The sequence below is a fragment of the Furipterus horrens genome, unplaced genomic scaffold (genome assembly GCF_987537825.1).
Source record: "Furipterus horrens unplaced genomic scaffold, mFurHor1.1.pri manual_scaffold_10, whole genome shotgun sequence".
In the NCBI taxonomy this organism is placed as follows: Eukaryota; Metazoa; Chordata; class Mammalia; order Chiroptera; family Furipteridae; genus Furipterus; species Furipterus horrens.
This window is the reverse complement of record NW_028327180.1, coordinates 76,176,570-76,197,451: the sequence shown is the minus strand read 5'-3', so window position 1 is coordinate 76,197,451 and position 20,882 is coordinate 76,176,570. Positions and strand designations below refer to the sequence as shown.

Genomic DNA, 20,882 nt, shown 5'->3' with positions numbered 1-20,882 from the left:
AGAGGCCCAGGCCATGTGCAAGGAACTGAGGGAGGCTGCCGAGCAGCAGCCAGTGAGGAGCTGGATCCCACAGCCCCACAGCCACTGGAAAACTGGATCCTGCCAACAACCATGTGAGTGAACTTCGAAGTGGATCCTCCCTTGGGTGAGTCTTTAGATGACACCCTGGGTGAGACCTTGCTTGCAGCCCATGAGAAGCAGGATCACTGAGCTAAACTGTGCTCAGATTCCTGATCCAGAGAAACTGTGAGAGAGAATAAATGCTCGTCATTCTAAGACATCAAGTTTTCGGGTAATTTGTTATACAGTCATAGATAACTAATACATAGATTTTTTTCTCTATTGGGTTATTAGATTTAATATTTGCCAGGTCTTATGCTAAATGCTTAATAGGTACACTCTTATCTATTCCTCATGTTAACTCTGTGATGTAGGTTCTATTATAATCTCTAATTTACAGATGAGGAAAACGAGGCAAAGAGGTTGAGTAACTTGTCCCAGGTCTTGGCAGAGCACTGGTAGTATGATCCTGGAGCCTACACTAAAGATAGACTATAACCTGACCAGGGTCCCTGACTCTAAGAGCTTCCAGGACTCAATGCAGTGGGGTGTGACTGATTGTCCAGTATGAGGATTTGGGCAGTGGCTCAGCATGGACCCTCTGCCTTTAAGGAGCTAGAACAAGCGCCTTTAGGAGAGATGCAGCTGTTGCCTTATTTAAGCATGCCCTCTTAATGCCTTGTGAATTAGCATGCTTGGTGTGGAAGCCCACTCCTCTGTGGCGAACAATAATGTCCAATCAGGAACATTAAAAAATGCTGGGTTTTGGAATAAAATGAACAGCATCCACTGTGATTACAGCTTGTTTTTCAACTTCTGCAAGATGAAATTAAATTGAGTAATTGTTTGCACATTTAACCACATGACTCTGATCTGTCTGTGGCAGATTGTGGCTTTGTGAGCATTTAAACCAGCAATAAAGCCTTTTAAGCTTATGTTCCATTTTATCTCACTTATCTATAGACCTAAAAATGCAACATAACAGAATGTAACATGTTTTGGGGAAAAGACTAATGTTGTATCACTATGGATTTCACTTATGAAGTTCTGAGGCCTTGCACTGGGAACAAATTTTGTGTGCACCATGATTCTGAGCCCGGGCTTCCAGACTCGAGGGTAGGGCAGAAGCAGATTGACATTTATGAGTACGTGAAACACAGAGTTTATTCTTGTATTATTATTTATTAATTATTGTATTATTTTCCATACCAAAGACTGTAAACCTACTTTTGCCCCACTCTATATACATAGTAAAGTTTGAGAAGTACTGACTTAAAGGTTCTACTCTTGGAAAGGGAAGCCTGCTTTCTCAAAAAGGGGGATGAGAGAGGAGCTGGTTAAGGCATCCCTCAGAGCCCCCAAATCTCCTGTTCCTTCGACTTGTAAGCCGGGATCAGTCCGGGTGGAACTGAAACTGCGGGGAGGTGCAAAGGCATTTTACAGGTCACAGATGAGCTGGCTCGCTCTTCTGCTAATTCCATAAAGGCTTACAGGGCATCTGCTACTCTCTGTGGGTAAATACGTGCACAGCAGGAGGCGCGACTCACAGACAGCAAAAAGGTGGCAAGGCTTTCTCAGAACAGCACCCAGCACACACTAAGTCTTAATAAATACCAGCTGTTATTATTGCAAGAACAAAAATTAGTGAGCTAGAGTCACCTACCAGCAGATCAGAGAAACCAAACACCAAGGCCCAAGACCCAACCACTGTGGCCAGACTTGAAGTCTCCAGGAGATAAGGGGATTTAGAAATAATCACATCCAAGTCATATAAGGGACACTCAGATTTGAAATAATCACTGGTTCTACTTTAAATGGAACTTAAATTAAATGATCCAATAAAATGTTTAAGAAATTAAATACACTCTCTCTCAAGCCCCTAAGTGATCTGAACAGAAAAAGAAATTTGCATTCAGAAAGGTTCCAGTGCTAATCAACAAAAGCTATATTGCAAGTCCATAGGATTTTTAAATTAATGTATTAGTAAGATCTCTTATTTATCAATGAACTATATACTACGTGGCCAAGCAGAGGTTTAGGCTCCTTATAGCAGGGTGTGTTGTTTCAGCGGGACTTATATTGCCCCACAAATTTGACTAAGACCAAAGTTTGGTACCAAATTCCTATTATGTTCAAAAAACAAGCCTCAGGCAACAAGCTTCCAGACGTTAAAGAACAGCTGTTATCTAAATGCTTCACAAAGGGACACAGCTGATCCGAGCACCACCCCAGGTGGCCCTGCTCCCCAGTCCACATGAGAAGAGGACTACAGCAGGGAGAAGGTGACCATCAGCCTTTTGGAACATGGAAGGTTCTCAGTCATGTGTAAGTCCCTCTCGAGTGCACTTGGAGAGAGTATTATAGGAACAGGCCTAAACATTGAGTCCACTGCAAGAAAGAAATCTTTGTTTCTCCAACCAGAAATCTTCTCAAGCAGCAGGGCTGGTAATCTGTCCTGTAACTAACGGAACAGAGAAGAGAGAATTCAGAACGCCTGGCCAAATGGAGAGAAAGGGCAGCACTGGGGAAGCATCTCTCCCCACTGTTAGCAGGACAGTAAGAATAGAGCTTAGGAAACAAAAGAACATACAAGGCAACTCAACTGGTGTCATCTTGTGTGCATCCCTCCACAGGTTCACCTGCCAGGTGAGAGGACACTATTAGCATAAGGCTGAGGGACAGACGGGCATCTAGGAGAGGACGTTCTTGAGATGTTATCAATGTCACTGGCCAACCACATGACTTCTCTTTTGGGTGCATGGTCGGACCACCCTAACTGCCCCACTGATGTAAAGTCTGTCCATGTGCCTTGCTTTGCTCAGAAACAATGGTGTCTCGTTTAAGAAAATGCATGGAGTTGCTAAGGCAAGGGTCTGCTGCACTCTCCTCTGCCTGTCACAGTGATTGTGAATATGTGGATATGGAGCCTTAATCCCCAGCTGCTGTTCTGGGGATAGCACAGATCAGAGCCCCTACCAACCCATGAGAGATGTGTAGCATGAGGGAGAAATAAGCCTTCATTGTTTTAAGTCAAAAATATGATTTCTGGAGTTGTTACCTCAGCATAACCTAGCCTATCCTTACTGATAAAAGGGGCATAGGAAGCAAGAGGTTAATACGGACTCAAAGCACCACTTCAAGGAGTTATGTGGCATGAGGCCCCTGCCTGGCCCTCCAGAGAGTCCATCTGACACCAACCCTGCAAGGAAGGGGGTTAAATGATATTATATATTCAGCACCACACCTCTCCTCAAGCCACAAGTTCAGACCATGCAGGTGAAGAGGAAGAGAAAACTATAGATCTGATATGACGCAAGTTTTAAATTCAACTGGACTTAGTTTTAAAGCTAAAAATGATGAAAAACTATGGAATCTGTCCAAAGTGTTATTAAGAGAAAGCAGCAATTAAAAATAAACAAAATTGACTCATGTTTATTTCCCAAACTGAAACTTCTCAATAAGCTGGTTGCCTACATATTTGGTAAACAGGGGCATATGTTTCTGACTGGTCTCAGAAGGCTGCAGCTGTTCACATTTGCTCTCCGTATCACACACACACACGTGTGCGCACGCGCGTTCACGCACATGCAAGCGCACACACAGAAATCGTTCTCAAAGGACAATCACCATCTCCCCAGGACAATCAGTTCTAATCAGCCCTACCAACCACAGCATACTAATCCTATCAGGTGGCCTTCCTCCTTCCTTTGGAGATTTAGTTGTTCTTCTCTGCACAAAGAGGGTATACATACCTACAGGGGGAGAGAGATGGTTGGGATATCTGAAAATACTGTGTCCAAGAGAAGTGAATCAGAGCTCAACTGTCACTACCAAGAGGGGTGCACAGCAGACAGCCAAACTGTGGACCCCGGGAGTGACACAGAGGAGATTCATTAGCATGCAAAGATGCCCCATCTTCCCATTCCATATCACCCAGCCTAGAGGTGAAAAGGTAGGAAGGAACCTAACAAGCTAGAAGAAAGCAGGCAGTCTTTATCCAGGAGAAACTAAGTCAAACTGCATAAGAAATGACTGGGAGATGGGGAAGGAAGAGAGGGAGGGAGGTGAGTTTCATTAGTTGTCCTATAAAAGTCTCCTGAGCACACAGGGACCAAAACAATGAGAACAGAGCTTTTGAGAACTGTAGTTGTGGGTTATGATCCGGGTCTTCTCTAACATGCTCCAAAAGATAGAAGGAAAAACTGGACTTCCTTTGGAAATCCTTTGGCTGCCAGACTGTGCATCTGTGGACTTTAAACAAAGCCTTGGCTGCATGGGGCCCAGGGATTTACCTGGGTGACAGATTCTTCTGCAGATACCTCTCTGCTCCCAATGACCTTCTGCTTGCCCTTTTCATCTGCCCTTCCCCACAAGGCACAGCACATTTCAGAGAAGGCATCCTCCTCCCTGCAAGCATCCCTGAACTCCCCAATGGGACCACATGCTCCTCGCTGGTGTTCCCTCAGCATCCTGTGCTCCCTGCATTAACTCGCATTCAGCTGTTTATCCAAGGAGAGCATCAGCTCCTTAGGGCCAAGATTTAGTCTAAAATTGCCACACCCTGGGCCTGGCACCATGCCTAGCACACAGGTATTCAGTAATTAAGAGGATCTAGTCTCTCTCAAACTCAAAAGTTTACTCGACCAAAGTAACTGCAGAAATAGTGATCCTTACCTGCTCCCGTTGTCCATGTGCCACAACCTGAGTTTCCTCCCAGTGCATCAATATTTCTGCTACCTCTGCAGAGGCTCAGCGACTCTGCAGGTCAGTTCTGTATGCTATGAAACACCTCACATAAATACTAGCTTTGGGGAGAGCAGAGAAGAGTGTGTAAAATTTAAAAACTGTGAAGAAAAGTATCTAAAAATTACTGCAAAAGATTGTTTGGATCTCAAGGTCCCGCATTAGACAACTAGAACAGAATGGCAAGGTCAACTGCAAGTCCATAGAAGCACCACAGGAAAGGGCCCTCAGAGCTTCGGACAGAGGGGCAGGGGTGCGGCAATACTGGTTTCTTTTGTTTCCTCTACACCCCTTAAAGTGTGCCCAAGAATCCAGTGGGCCCAGGAACTCAAGGCTGGAAAGGAGATGCACTTTTAGCTTAGCATCACATCAGTGTTCATTGCTGTGAAGTTAATCTTCAAAGTGGAAAGAAGTTTTCAGACTAGACCGGAAAGAAGGGCCTGTCTCCATACTTGTATGCATGCCTAAGACATCCAACCTTTCCCAGGAGTGAGACCGGACAGGGCAGAGACAGTAACCCATGCTGGCCACTGGGGACAGGAATTGATGGGGCTTGAGGAGGGTACAGAATAAAGGAGAAAAAGCAGAGTGGTCTTTAGTGGGGAAGGGGACACAGTGGAAGTCCCCAAGGGTGTTTCATGGGGCAGAGCACTCGGTATACCCCACAATCCTGAGCAAAGTCTTCATATCCATGAACAAAAGCTGTAGGAACATTCAAATAGGTAAGAAATATTCCTCTTCCCATCTCCGCAGACTATTTGAACCAGAAGGAAAGCTGTGATCAAATATCCCCGGGGAGGTTAAATAGGCTTGATCACTTTCTCATGGGCTGTTGCCCTGTCCCTTCCGAGAGCAAAGCACTCTGGTTACACAGGGAAAGGGAAAAGGCTCCCAGTACCTCCTCGAGTCTCTACTGGACATCTGGCAGCCTCAGAGAGGCCAGAATTCATGAGCCAACGTCCAGGATGGAGGAGCTCACAGTCCAGGTGTGCCTGCAACAGACAAACCCAGATCTCACTGGGAGCAACAGGTTCCCCCACACAGAGCCAGGTGGCGCTGGCTGTCACTGCTGCAGGATTCGGAGGAGTGGGTCATTAAAATTTGCTGTGCAGAATATGAGAGAGAAGTGAGTTGTAAACAAGGACCATCTTGTTGGGGAGTGGGAAACAAGATTCAAGGTGGAGTAACCAGCCCATCCATCAGGAGACTGTCACTTTTGGGAAGAGAAGTATTTTTATGCTGCCATTTTCCCACTCCTCAGGGAAACAAAAATCAAACAGTCTCTCTGACTCACAGTGCAGCCAATTTACTGGGACTAGCAGGTAAATACAGAACATCTTTCACAACAACTCCCTATGGCTGTTTGTCTTGGCAAAAATAATAAAAATTATATGGTTTTTATTATATCTGATTGGCTGCAATCATGCATCAGATTTCCTGAGGGTAAAAAAGACTGATGTACATATGTGATTGAGCCTCCCTTTGCTTGGCTCTGGAGAAGTCAAATGTCTAGAATAAGAAGAGCTTGTACCCTAGAATGTACGTTCCATGAGGGCAGAGTTTTGTGTGTTTTGTTTATAGCTGTGCCCCACAGCTTAGGGCAGTACCCACCATATTTATTTCTTAAGTGAATCATGAAAAGAATGGCTCATCATATACCTCATTCTCAGTTTCATCCACCTGGACACCTTGCATCAAAAAAAAAAAAAAAAAAAGGCCCTGGCCAGTGTTGGTTGGGTGTTGCGCCACGAAGTAAAAGGTTACCGGTTCGATTCCTAGTCAGGGTACATGCCGGGGTTGTGGGTTCAGTCCCTGGTTGGGGCACATATGGAAAAGCAACTGGTTGCTGTTTCTCTCTCACATCAATGTTTCCCTTTCTCCCTCCATTTCCTTCTCTCTAAAAATAAATAAGTAAAATTAAAAAGTGATAATCATAAAAGAAGCAACCTTATTTCTAGGCCAGCATTTCCCAACCTTGGCACTGGTGACATTTGAGGAAGGGGATGGGGCAATCCTGTGTACTGTTAAGACATTTAGCCACATCCCTGGCTTCTACTCACTAGATGCCAGTAGCACCCCAACCTCCACCCTCAGTCCTAGCAACCAATGTCCCCTGAGGGTAAAAACCTTCTGTTGTGGGAACCACTGCTCTAGGCCAGCAGAGAGCTCCCAAGCAGCTGACCGACCCAGAGAACCGCTTTGTTTTTTGTCCTGTCCATGATGCTGAGACAGCAGCCAGGGGAAGCCCTTCTCCTGCCTACTCTGCGGTATGTGCACCAGACAGGCCCGCGATGAGGGTGGTAGGAGGAAATACGGGGCCATGAAAATCAGGCCGATGTCTTGAACACAAATGAAGACTGAGATGCGGGCCCAGGCCTTGTCTGTATTCGACAGGAGAAACCACTTTACCACTGTGGTGCGGATGGAGCTGGTTTTTAATGATCTCCTCTCGCCCTCCTCCACCGCAAGGGCATTAAAGAATCTATACATTGTACGGTAGCAGGGGAGCCGTCAGCAGCAATTGGACTTGAAATCTGGCTTGGAGCATCTGCTTCTGCTCATTACGAACGCGGCTGGGATTCATTAACATCTCCACAACGAGTTCGAAGGGCTCTTCAGAGGATAGGCTCTGCAAAGCATTCACAAGGCCAGGTACAAATGTGTCAAAGGGCAGCAGCTTCTGCTCCCCAGCTCTGGGTGAGCTGCGGGTCTCTCATACCCCTTTTCCTGACAAAATCAAGAGGGATCAGAGAAACACTCCTCCCAGGCAGGGCGCTTGCATGCCCCATTCTAACTGTGTTGAGCCAGTAATTGGACACTACTTGGCATGCCATGTTTCTATCACATTCTTCTTCCCTCCCCCCCAAAAAAAAGAAAAAGAAAAATCACTGAGAATCAGTGCTGGCAAGGCTGCATAAGACATACATTGTATCATCCTGGGTTAGAGTCAGTACGACGTGGTAACACACAGCAGTGGTCTTTAAAATGCACCTTCCAGTACATCACATATTTCTACTTCAGAGACTATACTGTAAGGAAATAAGTCTAACTGTACAAAGTCTCATGTGCCCAAAACATTCATCATGTAATTATTTAGAATAAGGGAAAATGGAAAAACCCATTGTCCATTGTCAGATATTTTAGTTTGGTATATTGTAGTATATATATTCACTGGACTAATACACACCATTAAAATGTCATTTATAAAGAAAAGCATTATGCTATATTAAAATGTTTATTCTCTGTCATTAAGAGAAAGAGAGAACACACCAAATCACACCAGTAGCATGATGTCAACCATGAAAATAATAACTCTGGCACTAAAAAGTTTTGTGGAAGCAAACAGAAACACTGTTAACAGTGACTGCATATGGAAGGGAAGTGAGTTCTTTCTCTCTGTCCTCTGAATATTTTTTTAAATCATCTTTTCTTTTAAATTGGGACGAGAACAACTTAAAGTCAAAAGAATAAAAGTAAATCTACAGCTAGAGCATAAATACTCCCTTTATCCTGATTCCCTCCCCAGCTTTATCGAGATGTAGTTGACTTATAACATTGTGTAAGTTTAAAGTGTACAATGTGATGACTTAATACATGTATACTATACTGGAAAATGATTATCAAGGTAAAGTTAACACATCCTTCACACCACATGTAACTACCATGTTGTTGTTGTGATGGTGGTGAGAACATTTAAGATTTTGTCTCTCAGCAGAAGTATACAATGCACATAACCAGTGTCACCACACTGTACATCAGGTACCCTTTCACCAAACTATCCTCATTCTACCTGCCCCACCCACAAACACACACACTGGCAAACACCAATCTACTCTCTGTTTCTATTAATTCAGCTTTTTTAGATTCCATATATAATATTAAGTGAAATTATACAGTATCTGTCTTTCTTTGACACTTTACTTAGCATCAGGTCCTCGAGGTCCACCCATGTTGCTGCAAATGGCAGGATGTCCTTCTTGTTATGACTGAATGATATTCCATTGTGTTTGTGTGTGTGTGCGTGCGCACGTGCGTGTACATTTTCTTCATCCGTTCATCTGTCAAAGGACATTTAAGTTGTTTCCATGTCCTGGCTGTTGTAAATAATGTTGCAATAAGTATGAGGTACAGATATCTTTTTGAGATAGTGATTATTACCTTTGAATCACTAGATTTTATGGTAGTTTGATATCTTATTTTTGGAGTACTCTTCACACTGTTTTCCATAGTGGCTGCACCAATTTACATTCCTTCCAACAGTGCACGAGGGTTCCCTTTTCTCCACATCCTTGCCAGCATTTATCTCTTGTCTTTTTGATGATGGCCATTTTAACAAGTAGGACATGATATCTCATTGTGGTTTTGATTTGCATTTCCCTGATTAGTAATGTTGAGCATTATTTCATGTACCTGTTGGCCATTTACATACCTTTTTTGAAAAAAACATTTATCCAGTTTCTTTGTCCATTTTTAAATCAAGTTACTTGGTTTAAGTATGTGTTCTTTATATATTTTGGATAACAACCCCTTATCAGATATTTGGTTTGCCAATATTTTCTCCCATTCTGTTTATGTTTTGCCTTTATATTTTGTTTCTTTTGCTGTGCAGAAGCTTTTTAGTTTGATATAGTCCCACTTGTTTATTTTTGTTTTTGTTGCTCAGACTGTTGGTATCATATCTAAAAAAAAAAAATATTGCCAATACCAATGTCAAGGAGCTTTATCCTAATGTTTTCTTCAAGGAGTTTTATGGTTTCGGGTCTTACATTTAAGTCCCTAATCCATTTCAAATTAATTTTTGTGAGTGGTATAAGAAGAAGTCCAATTTCATCCTTTTGTATGTAAAAATCTGGTTTTCCTAACACCACTTATTTGAAGGGACTATGTTTTCCCCATCAAGTTACCCTAGTATATTTTTGTATGTAGAACCTACAACCACTGCTGTATCTTCATCTCTGCGTTGTTTTTCTCCCCCAACTAGAACACAGACTCCATAAGAGCAGGCAAGCTGCATGATATGTAATAGATGCTCAACACATTTTGTTGACCTGAACATTCAAGTTAAGACTGCAGGGAACTAAAACAGTAACACTGTCCCAGTGAAATCTCATACAGAAGTGGTGAGAGAGTAACTGGCACAACCACTTGGAAAAACAATTTAGTTCCATCTTGAAAAGCTGAACATTCACCTATCTTATAACCAAGGAATGTACTGGCAAAATGCATACATACATGCCCAAGAAAATGCTATTATACAACAGTTGAAACCTGAAGGCTACTAAAACATCCTTCTGCAATAACACAGGTAAATACACTGTGGGATATGCACATAGCAATGAGAATGAACAAAGTACAGCTACATACAAGATGCATCACAAATTTGATGTTGAGCAAAAGAAGCCAGACCCCCTCCCCACCCAAAAGTCCTTATCCATTATAAATGTATAAAATCAGGAAAAAGTAATCTATAATGTTGTAAGTCAGGGGAGTTCTTATCTGGGAGGGGTCAGGTAGTCACTGCAAGGGACACAGGATGGACTTCTCAAATGTTGATGATATTCTCTCTCTTGAACTGGCTCTACTAGTGTGTTCATTTATTCATGGAAGTGTACAAGTGATATATTTATGAGTGGTACCCCTTGTTCTATATATGGTCTACTTTAATGAAATTGTCCTCCCTAGCAATCCAGGGCTGCTAAAGATGGGGAATCTTCCCTGTAATTCTCTCTCCACTCACTACAAGACTAAACTCACATACTCAGCATTCACATTCATCAAGTCCCATCTGGTCTAAAGATTCCACCTACATTTTAAGGCCCAGCTCCCTTCTGTTGGCAAGTGCCTGGGTCCCTAAACCCACACATAATAGCAGAGGTCACCCGTATGTCAGTAAGAGTTGACACAAGCTGAGTGGCCTAACCAGCAGACAGACTCAGAGATGCATGCTATGCTACTTTACCACAAGGACATGGCTCAGGTCCCAGTGCCTCTGGATGTCCAACTTGTGAGGATGGCTCTGATTCCTTTGTAGATGAGGTCTTGTCCTTTGCAGAGTAACCCCCACTAGGTCCCTGACCACCAAGCTCCCGTTTTTCTCTGCTCTGTCTCAGACGAAAAGTCTGCAGATGCCAGAGGACAGGGGTCAAGCCTGTTTTGCTCCCTGCTGCCTTGTGAGTGGCCAGCACAGTGCCTGGGACAGAGCAGCCTGGCCAGTGAGTCTCTGTGATATCAGTGTGTGAACACGTGGACAAACAAACTACTGAGCCTGTGGACAAGGACCTGCACGCCAGAAAGGCAAGGATGACCATGGAAACAAAGAAAAGAAAACATTTTTAAATACATGCAGAGGTCCTTCAGAGGTAGAAAGAAAATATTAAACCACCAAACCTGTCATATAAAAATTACACAATTTATCTAAAGCCAGTGTAAAAGAAAAAGCCTTATTTTTTCTTTACCATGGACAGCATTTTTATTCTCTCATTCACTGAAAGGGACATAAGCCTCATTCAAGATGACTGGTCAAAGGTTATAGACCAAGTCCAGAGTCAGAGCAAGGCTGCCTGGCTCAGGTGGGAAGTGATGTCTTGGCTGAATAAGAGTGTTGGACACGAACCAATCAAGCCAACCAAAGTCACAAAGGAATCAGCCTGCTCAATGAGCATACAAAGACCCAGAAACTCCCCAATTGTCCCTTAGCAATGGGGCTACAGAAAGATCCCAAGTCTGTTATAGGCACTTAACTGTTTTCTCTCTCCCTCCTAACAATAAGTTCATCAATTTTAGGTACCATTAATTAGAGAAAATTCAGCAACGTGGGGTAAGGCGAAGTTTGAGAGTTTGTTCAGTGGGCAATGGAAGGACTTTAGAACGAGAAATACTTCCATGTCTTGTTGAGCCTCAACTCTTCTAAAAGTTGATGAGGCTTTGGTTTTGGTGTCCTCCGATCTTTTAAGAACTGTATGCCCTACCAAGCTAAACGACGTCATACGCCCAAAAGGGTCTTGCAGGTACAGTTGCTGGGCAGCCATATCCCTCACACCTCCTCTGCGTCTCCGTGCCCAGGGGACACGTCCTCTGTGAGAAAACACTCCATGTCACACCCACCATCCTCACCCATTACAGGCTCACAGGACCACTTCAGCTTCAATACCCACTTTTCCACAAACTAAAGCCAACGTCAGAGCCGCTTGCTTTCCTTTTGTTTATCTGTGCACAAAACCTATCAATTCTGCTACAGAAGCTGCAAAGTCAGACCAGAGGGGACTGGGTTCAGGTCCCTCCAGAGAGAGGAAGATTTGTTGAGATGATCCCATAGGACTTTGCCATGAGGAAGGCCCCACATCAATTCCACTGTGCTCATGTGAACGAACATCAAGAGGCTAATGCTCTTATACTCTAGGAGCACCTCGTGACAAGGACTACTGCCGAGACCTCTGCGGACACACACACTGGAACCAGGACCTATCTCCCATTCATGTCAACAGCAGCCCTCCTCACAGAGGGGGAAACAAGGGACACACAATAATTTACTGCAAGACAAAAAACAATCATTTTGTCTAAAATTGTATTATTCATTGGAGCTAATGGTATTGGCTCTTTGGGATAAATAAATTCTCCAGAGTTTTTCTGGAAATACAGTGAGAACTGCCAGCATCAGAATCACCTGAACTGCTTATTCGAGAGGCAAGTTCCCGGATGCCACTCTTGACCTATTAAGAACTATGCTCTAGGTTAGGAGACTGAAATCCACACTTTAAACAAGCCCCAGCAGTGACTTTTTATGATTTGAAAGATATAAGTTTGAGAACCATGGCTCTAGCACCTTGCTCTGGCCATCTTCCCTTTTTGCCTTGGCCATGGCTGGTCATCTCAACGTGGCCTGGCTCTTTCCAGAACTGAGGGAGAGTGAGTCCATGTACATGGTGGAACTGAAGGGCAGACAGAACTAGAGAAGTGGAGGCTTGTGCCCTGGGCACATCTGTCTCCTCCACATGACACCTGTGTGAAGACTGCCTGGCACACTGCAGTGAGCTCTGCTTCCGGGCTCCCATCACGGCACCCACAGACTTGAAATAAACGCCGCTCACCCACCACATCGTTATGCTGGGGAATACTGATGGTGACTTCATAAGTGGGACGTGTTGAAGAGCATCCAGAGAGAGTTTGCAAATTATTAAAGAGTTGTTTAATATGTCCTTCCTTCCACCCTCCCCACTGCACCAAAGAAAAGTTTGTTTTAAAGGATCAAGGAAGAGGGTCGCCTGAAGGACATACATGCAAAAAATCTTAAGAAAGGGAACCCAATAAGTTAGTTTGGATATTACTGTTATCCCTCCAGAAGAACTGCCAATAATTCATATCCCTAGTCTGTGAACACACCTTTGTCTATCCGCGTCACACTGGGAGGAGCCAGACCCAGTGGCTCTGAAATGCCACATGCTGTTCAGCATTCTAACATGGTGCCGCAAAACCTACACGCATGTCATTTTGTTTCACCTTTAGATTCCAAGCCTGGGACCCACTTGGTTCTCAGCAACTGTAGCAGGGGAGGGGGACAGGGAGGAGGGCAAGGAGCAGCCCATCTAGACCAGTCTCACTTTTGAAACAGAAACTTCACAAATCATCACTCTGTCCAAGAAACGCTATGGGACCCTTATTTCTAAACAGCACTGGGAATTGCAGGGGCTCTACAGCCTAGGACACTTGACCACAGAGAAAAGGAGAACTCATGGACCCCATCACTAGATGTTGTGAAAGGGGAAGGTGAGGTGAGGGGCTATTTGCACAGAAATGGCTGCAGAAGACATCACAGAGGCACAAAGTGGGGCAAGGACAGAACAGGCCATCCCTGCAAGTACTTGGCCCATCTGCATACTCCACTTGTCACACGCAATTCGTTCCCCTGCCCCCAAAATGTGAGTTAAATTGGAAATGTGCAAAGCGTGCTTTCTGAATGACCTAAAAAAGTGCTTGCACAGACACATCTGAGGGAAACACATCAGGGTCTTCCCCACTTTGAGACCTCTGGACCTGCACTTCCCACTTGCTGCCTGGGACACGAGCACCTCCTCTCCTCACCTGGCTGCTCCTGTTTCCCAGAGGGTCTCAGTGCCAATGCCTTCCCCAGGGAGGCAAAACAACTCATCAGCCCCTTTCCCTTCCCATTACTCATTCTCTGCGCATCTGAACCTCTGCCTAAAGCACTTTTCTCAACTGTAGCTAAATGATTACTTGTGATTGTTTACCTGTCTGCCATGCTAGACCCTATACTCCAGAGACACAAAAGGTGTCTATCTTCTTCACCCAGCACCAGCAAAGGCCTGACACATATCTGGCATTTGGAGAATATTTTTGCACCATGCCCTGTGTTGACTATCTGTTTCTGTTTGGATTTTCCTAAACTATGGCTCACCTGCTCTGGCTGTAGGTCCTCTAATGGCTTGTAATGAGGTGGAACTGAAGCACTGTATCTATGATAGAAGAAACAAAGGCCTGGCCAATCCTACTTGTATTTTCCTATTGATTTTAAAGCCAATAAGAAGCATTTGCTAGGCACTGCAGGATCTTCCCCATGGACAGTGATGCAGAACCCCATCTACCCCAAAGCCAGCCTGGCACCAGGACACAGAACAAGATGAAGTTTTTACCATTTAAGATGGCTGAAGGCAACTGGATCAGAGCCTAACAGTAAAAATGAAACCAATTAGGGCTTAGTTGGCATAACAGGGTTCCCCAAGCTCTTCACACAACTAGGGCTTCAGGGACAGCTGGGCACCCACCTCCTCTTAGATATATCAGGAGAAGCGAGGCCAGTTTCCGAGAAATCCAGCAATAAGGTACAATAGGAAGGAATAACTTCTGTGCCAGGAGCTGCAAGTGGAAAGTAACAGACTATACCATGTAGAACCCCATGCAGCCTTCCAGACAGGCAAGGAACGGTGTGAGAACAGGCTCCAGGTAATGGAACAAACTTTCCCGACGTTTCTCTGAGATGTAAGACAGAGAGCAACTTCTATGGTTGTGTGCCAGGAACTCACTCCTGCTCACAGGGCAGAAGATAAGAGAAGCAACCTTCAGAAAGCAAATTGGAACAGCAGGTACACCAGCCATGGGAAGGTCATGAGCATCTGCTTTGTGCCCTGAGCTCACTCAGTGCTCCTTAAAACGCCACAAAGGAGGGAGGATCCGGTTTTACAGATGAGAAAACTGATGGTCCAGCCAAGACCCAAGCTTGTACTTGGCAAGACTGGAATGTGAGTGGGCTCTTCACCGTGACGTGGCTCAGCCTCAAGAGCTTTGAGTGTGTTTGGTTTGAAATATATCATATTGAAATGAATAAGAAATTACTTATTATAAAATATTCAATTACTAACGCTGCTTTGTCCCCCCAAGCAAGATTAAATAGTTCAGCTAATAACCAGGTCCCACCCCTGCAGGGAAGTATTACAGGTCCAATGAACCACTTAGGACCACTTCTTGCTTTTGAAAATAAGCTCATCAGCATGTAGGAGAGGATTTATCTTCCCGCCAGCCAGTTCATCTGAAGCTCTATGGGGCAGGGTCTGGGGAGGACCAGGAGAACCCGGGGAACTCAGCCTGGGAAGGTCCACTGGGACAAGAACTTCTGCCATCTTCTCCAGGAGAGAACGAGGTTTTCTCTTGCAAGGGCAAATGGAAGATAAGGTCAGAGAACACAAAAATGGTCTTAGGCCTGTCAACTTTCCAAGTGTCCCTTTACAATGATTCCTGGGAAAAAATTATTTCTATCAGTAGTCATCTCATATACGGGATTTAAGAGTGGGTTCATTAAAGAGTCAGGATCACAAACTCATTTAAGTCTCCTTGAACCTGTTTAATCAAAATGATTTTCTGCTATTCTCTATTACAAGCCAAGTTTCTGTGGTGACAGATTAATGACTGATGCACTAAGCCCTGCCACCTCTCTGGTCACCAACCCCACCAACTCAGCCAGCCACCATTCCATCAGTAAGCCCCACTTGCCCTTGAAACTCGTTATAGCTGAGCTGTTAAGATCAGATGAGCAGATCGGATGCTCCCTGACACCCCAGTTCTCCTACAGAGACCACCAAACCCCACAGGGTGTGTCAGGGGAAGAATGTGGCTGGTCCTTGGAGTCTCGTTAGTTACAAACTCAGGTCACTCTGGAGTAAGACAAATGCCAAAGCAGCACTTCTGATTCTTTGGGCCTGCTACAGGTAATTATCCCAGAGTTAAATGTCAGGGCTAGTTTCATGTGTGCAAAAGAAATAAAATGTCATTTTTGGTGTAAGCAACATTACTGTAATCAAATCAGAAGCTCATTATTAGCAGAAGATAAGCCCTGATGTGACCTCTACAGTAACTTGTGTCCACCTGGCTACCCCTTCTCCTCTGTCTCAACCTAAGGTTCCTCACTGATTACCTTTCTACATAAAGCCGGAAAAACTTGCAATGTGTTATTAGTGGAGATTTGCACCCAAAACCCACTCCCTTCCTGACTGGCTGCTATTTGTAGTGAGAGTCTAGAATCAGGCTGTGCGGTTCCAGTCCAGGCTCCTCTGCAACCCAGCTCTACAACTCTGGGCAAGTGACTTCACCTCCCAGTAAGTCAGGGACGATAATCGCATTTCTCTCCTAGGATGTTATAATTTAAATGAGATAATACATGCAAAGTGCCTTAAACAATGTCCTGCACACTAAGTGCTTCATTAAAGTTAGGTTTTCTCTATTTCTGCAATGTTTTAATTTTTAATTACAATCAGCACATATCACCTTTATAAGAAGAGTTTATTTAAAGAGAGAAAACATGATAAAAACAAAATGTATGACAGCATAAGAGAAAGGGTTTCATCCAGGAGACAAGAGGTTACCTGAATAAAGAGACCACATTATTTATCTTGCTCACCCTTAGAGCCAACCACCCTAGCATATGGTAGACAAAGTATTCGCTGGAATGAACATAAGAATAAACAGAGAAATTTTACCTTATAGAAATGGTTATGGAAAGCCAAATAAGATTCAGAAAAAAAATGGGGAGAATGGCCACGGCTTCTTGACCACGCACCCCCAAACCACAGAGACATTACATGCACACTGGACGGGGCAGGGAGCATGGGGCACAGAACCAGCCATTATTTCTACTTCAAAGTCAGCCCACTAACATCGCCAGTGGGTCTCACCAGCTCTCCAAAGGGGGCCCCTAGTTTTCAGTTTCACAAGTTCAAAAATTACTTCCAAATCTCTCTCCCCCAAGTGCAAAATGGGGTGAATCACGAGAAAGGACAGATGTTCTCTTTCACAATAACATTCAAAAACTGACAAATACCGTAACAATAATCTCAGAACAGTCTTTCAAAGTCATCAGTGGCTTCAACAAAACAACTAAATAGCAGAGAAGCTAGTTTCGTCACCCTCAAGCGAGGCCTGGCTCAGTGAAAACTGTCAGACTGTGATGAGCCACTGTATGGCTGGGGCTTTGCCCTTGTCACTGAACAGCTGGTTTCTATAGGAAGCAAACCTTTACTTCCTGGTCCCAGGGGACTGAGGTTTCGTGGTTATTCCAAGTAAATGGCCCAAATGAAGACACTTGGACTTGACCTAAAAGATTACCTAGTGTAAGTGTCAAAACACTTTAAAGAGGTTAATGGTACTAAATTATGTGTGATCCATGACCCCATGAAGCATATAAAATGTTGATGACTGAAAATATTTGGGATTTTTAAAAACATTTTGAGATGTTTTTAATGTTACTATGAATTAAATTATCATTTAAAAAGAATCTATGCTGCTTAAAATATTAGTTTCATACCTCGAATTACTCCACAAACAAACAAAACGCAGCACATCTGAACAGAGAAGCTTTCCTCTTTTTGTTACGCTTTGGCCATTTTTACAATATTTAAGGCAGTATTTCCTAAATATCCTAAGAATTACCTAGAATATTGGTTTAAAATATGGATTTCTAGCACTCATCCCTGAAACGTGGAATCAGAAACTCCAGGGGAAGAAGCTGGGTGTTGAACAAGCTCCCCAACTGAGCTTCATGATCAGTCAAGGCTGGAAGACACTGATCCAGGGATAAAAAAACATCACCATTTTCAAGAAAAATAAGAAATGAAGAAAAGCCTAATTTTTAAAACTTTAAAGATAAACGGAAAATGAGAATCATGTCATGCTTATGGCACACGGGGACTAGAAAACCCTGAACGGGCACAAAGCACAGTAAACCCTTCCACATTCTCAGGCCACAGTTGCTCTCAGCCTGACCCGGCTGCCACGAGAAGCCATCCCCAAAGGGGTCCCTTCTCCTCTACGCCTGGCTCAGTCCTCCCACCTCTAGCCAAGTTAAGCATCTGCCCATCCCTCATACCTAAAATGTATGATACAATGAACAAACAAATGATTTCTACTCTATGTGAGCCCATGAATGGAAGCTCCTTTGGGGCATCTTTTGAGCAATTTAGGCATCTTCTTCAGCCATGGGCAAAGGTAGTCAATGCAGGGCTCCTCGGAGCTAAATGGAAGGGACTGAAGGTGGTTAACAGGGCAGGAATCTCATGGCGGGGGGGGGGGGGGGGGGACGGACAAGAAGACTATCTGCTGCAAAATTAAGATCCCAAAATAACTGTGGAGGTTACTGAAAGTGTTTGAAAGCCCCTTTCAAAGAGAAGCAGCCCACCGTCAACTAGAGGGCGCGGGGAAAAGAACAGAGAGAGGAGAGGGAAGGAAGCCTCCACTCAAGGCTGTGGGCACACCTGTTCCTCTAGAGCGGGATCTGGAGAGGTGCTCTTTGGAAAGTAAACATCTGGATTCACTGGAATCCTCGGACTCTCCCTTGCAAGGGTTGGGGATACCCCCAATGGGGCTCAGAGGAATCCAATGAAAGAGGGGGACTCCCACACATCTCCCACCTCCCAGAGCCCCGAGGCTCCAGGGGGTGCGGGTCTCTCCCAACGGCAGGCATTCCCAACGTTAAATATCCTAAAACTTCTTTCCTTGTCACGTAGGAGCTCGGGCCGCAGCCCCCTGGGGCAGCCTGTGAAAGAACTGGCAGCAGCTCCCACAGCTCGGCGGGGGTGCGTCTGGTGGGAGGGCTGTGCCAGGTGCCTCCCGCCCCTGCCGCCTTTCAGGCACACCTGGGGAGCAGCAGCCACCTGGGGGCAGAAGCAGGCAGCAGCTGTGCCCTCGGCGCCCCAGGAGCAGCTCTCTGCTACCCAGGCTCCTCTTCAGGGCAGGGGACTAACTCCATGAGCTCCCTTCCTCTTCCCCTAAAGATACCAAAGGGCAAAACCACCACACTCCCCTCCCCCCACCGTTTTACCAGGCTCATTGCCATGACCCTCCAAACACCTGGAGCACCTGGAACACCTGGCTTTTTAACAAATGAGCTGGTTCACCCCCAAACCTGAGCGCTACAGCTGAGAATCTCTGGCACACCCTAGAGATGGTTCAACTCACTGCTGCCCCGGGGAGGCTCTCTAGGGGGCTGGGCAAAGTCAACCATCCACGACGGGAGACTTCAGCAGCTCAGGGAGCTTCTCTCCGCAGCTGCTCACTGTTCACACTACGTTTCATTCAGTCACCACCTCTCCCGCCCCCACCCCCCAGTCCTGCAAGTCCCTGGGCCACAGGGAACAGGCAAGGAGAATCAAGCCTTCGAAGTTCTCTTTAAAGTTCTTCTCAGGCAAGACGCAGCCCAGGGCCCGGCGACCCTCAAGCTGCCCTGGGAGGTCTGCACTAGTCCCACCCCCACCCCGCTTCAGCGACCCCCGCTCACAGGGGCTCCCGCCCGCCCGCCCACTCGGCCGCGGGGCGGCACTCACGTCTCGAAAGCGGTTCCAGTACTTGTCCCGGTCGTACTGGGAGACGGTGCTCAGCCACTGGTCGTTGTCCAGGAAATTGCCGTTGGGCGCCGCGCCTCCCGCGAGCGCTTCCAGGTGCCGGCTCTCGACCTGGAGGACGCACCACGCCGCGGCGGCCGCCGCCAGCACCGCGATCGCCGGCATCTGCGGGCGGGGCGGGGGCACGCGGCGCGGTGAGCAGGTGAGCGGGCGCAGGGCGGCCCACAGCCCCTCAGTGGCCGGACGCCGAGCGCCGGCCTGGCTACAGGGTCGCCCTTCGCACCCCTGGGGCGTCTGTCGCGGACCTGGAGACCCAGGGACCTCTCTCACGAATGGGGGCAGGGGGGGAGCCCTCAGCTACGAATGAAGAGGCTGCGTCACAAATTAGGGGCTGCTGTCAACTAAAGAAGACCCCTGTCAGCTCCTCTCTGGGTGCCGACTCCGCCGCTCTCCCACGGGAGGTTTCAGTATCCCTCCGCAAAACCGGGGAACCCTGGGTCCACAAGCCGCACTCCCACAGACGGCGCCCAGGGCTCTGAGGCAAAGAGGGGGTGCGCAGGGCTCCGAGCAGCAGTACAGGCTCAGGCAGAATGGGGCGCCGGGGAAGGTACAGGCAGCTGGGAGGGTCTCTCCTAGCATACTCGGCCGCTTCGGCGAGAGGGGCGCGCGGAGATACCCCAGGCCCCGGTCCCTGCTGGCCCCTAGGTGGTCGCGGGGAGGTCCCAACTACGCCAAGTTGGGGCTCGGGGCTCGGTTGACACGTACCTTGGGGGCCGGAGCAGGTCCTCGGGTCCGAGATGCCCGCGCTCCTGTGACGCGGTCGCGGAGAGGGCTAGCGGGCCTCTCGCTGCCCCGCGCTCCTGCTACCCGCCGCCGCGCGTCCAGCCGCTTTGTGAGCCCGCGGCGCTCTGGCTCCGCTCGCGCTCTGGCTCGCTCGGGCGCGGCGTCCGCCGGCGGAGGGGCCGGAGCGCTCGAGCCGAGGCCTCTAGCGACCCCTGGCGGCCTCACGCAGAGGTGCCTTTCGACCCACAGCCCCGCGCCCCTGGTCCAGCACAGCCCGGGATGTGCTTATCCACATGTTTACTGCAGGACTCAAACAAGCTTTCAAGCCAAGCTGCTGAGACACAGCTGAGGGGATGGAGCACCCAAGGCCAAGAAGCCGACAAGCACTGAGGCCTTCTCAAAGGACGTTCGTAGGGCCACCGAAGTCAGAATCCCCTTAGTTGGGGGAAGAAGAGG

General features: G+C 46.5%; 1 protein-coding gene across 1 annotated transcript in view; it reads right to left on the bottom strand.

Annotated features, from left to right (window-relative positions):
* Positions 1 to 20,538, bottom strand: part of SPOCK1 (SPARC (osteonectin), cwcv and kazal like domains proteoglycan 1) — a 488,267-nt gene extending 467,729 nt beyond the window's left edge. The window contains exons 1-2 of the mRNA XM_090288283.1: positions 20,409 to 20,538; positions 19,626 to 19,808 (exon numbers count right to left, since the gene is read on the bottom strand). Coding sequence (XP_090144409.1) covers positions 19,626 to 19,808 — 183 coding nt within the window. The 5' untranslated portion in view covers positions 20,409 to 20,538. The remainder of the gene's footprint in view (positions 1 to 19,625; positions 19,809 to 20,408) is intronic.
* Between the last annotated feature and the right edge of the window lie 344 nt (positions 20,539 to 20,882).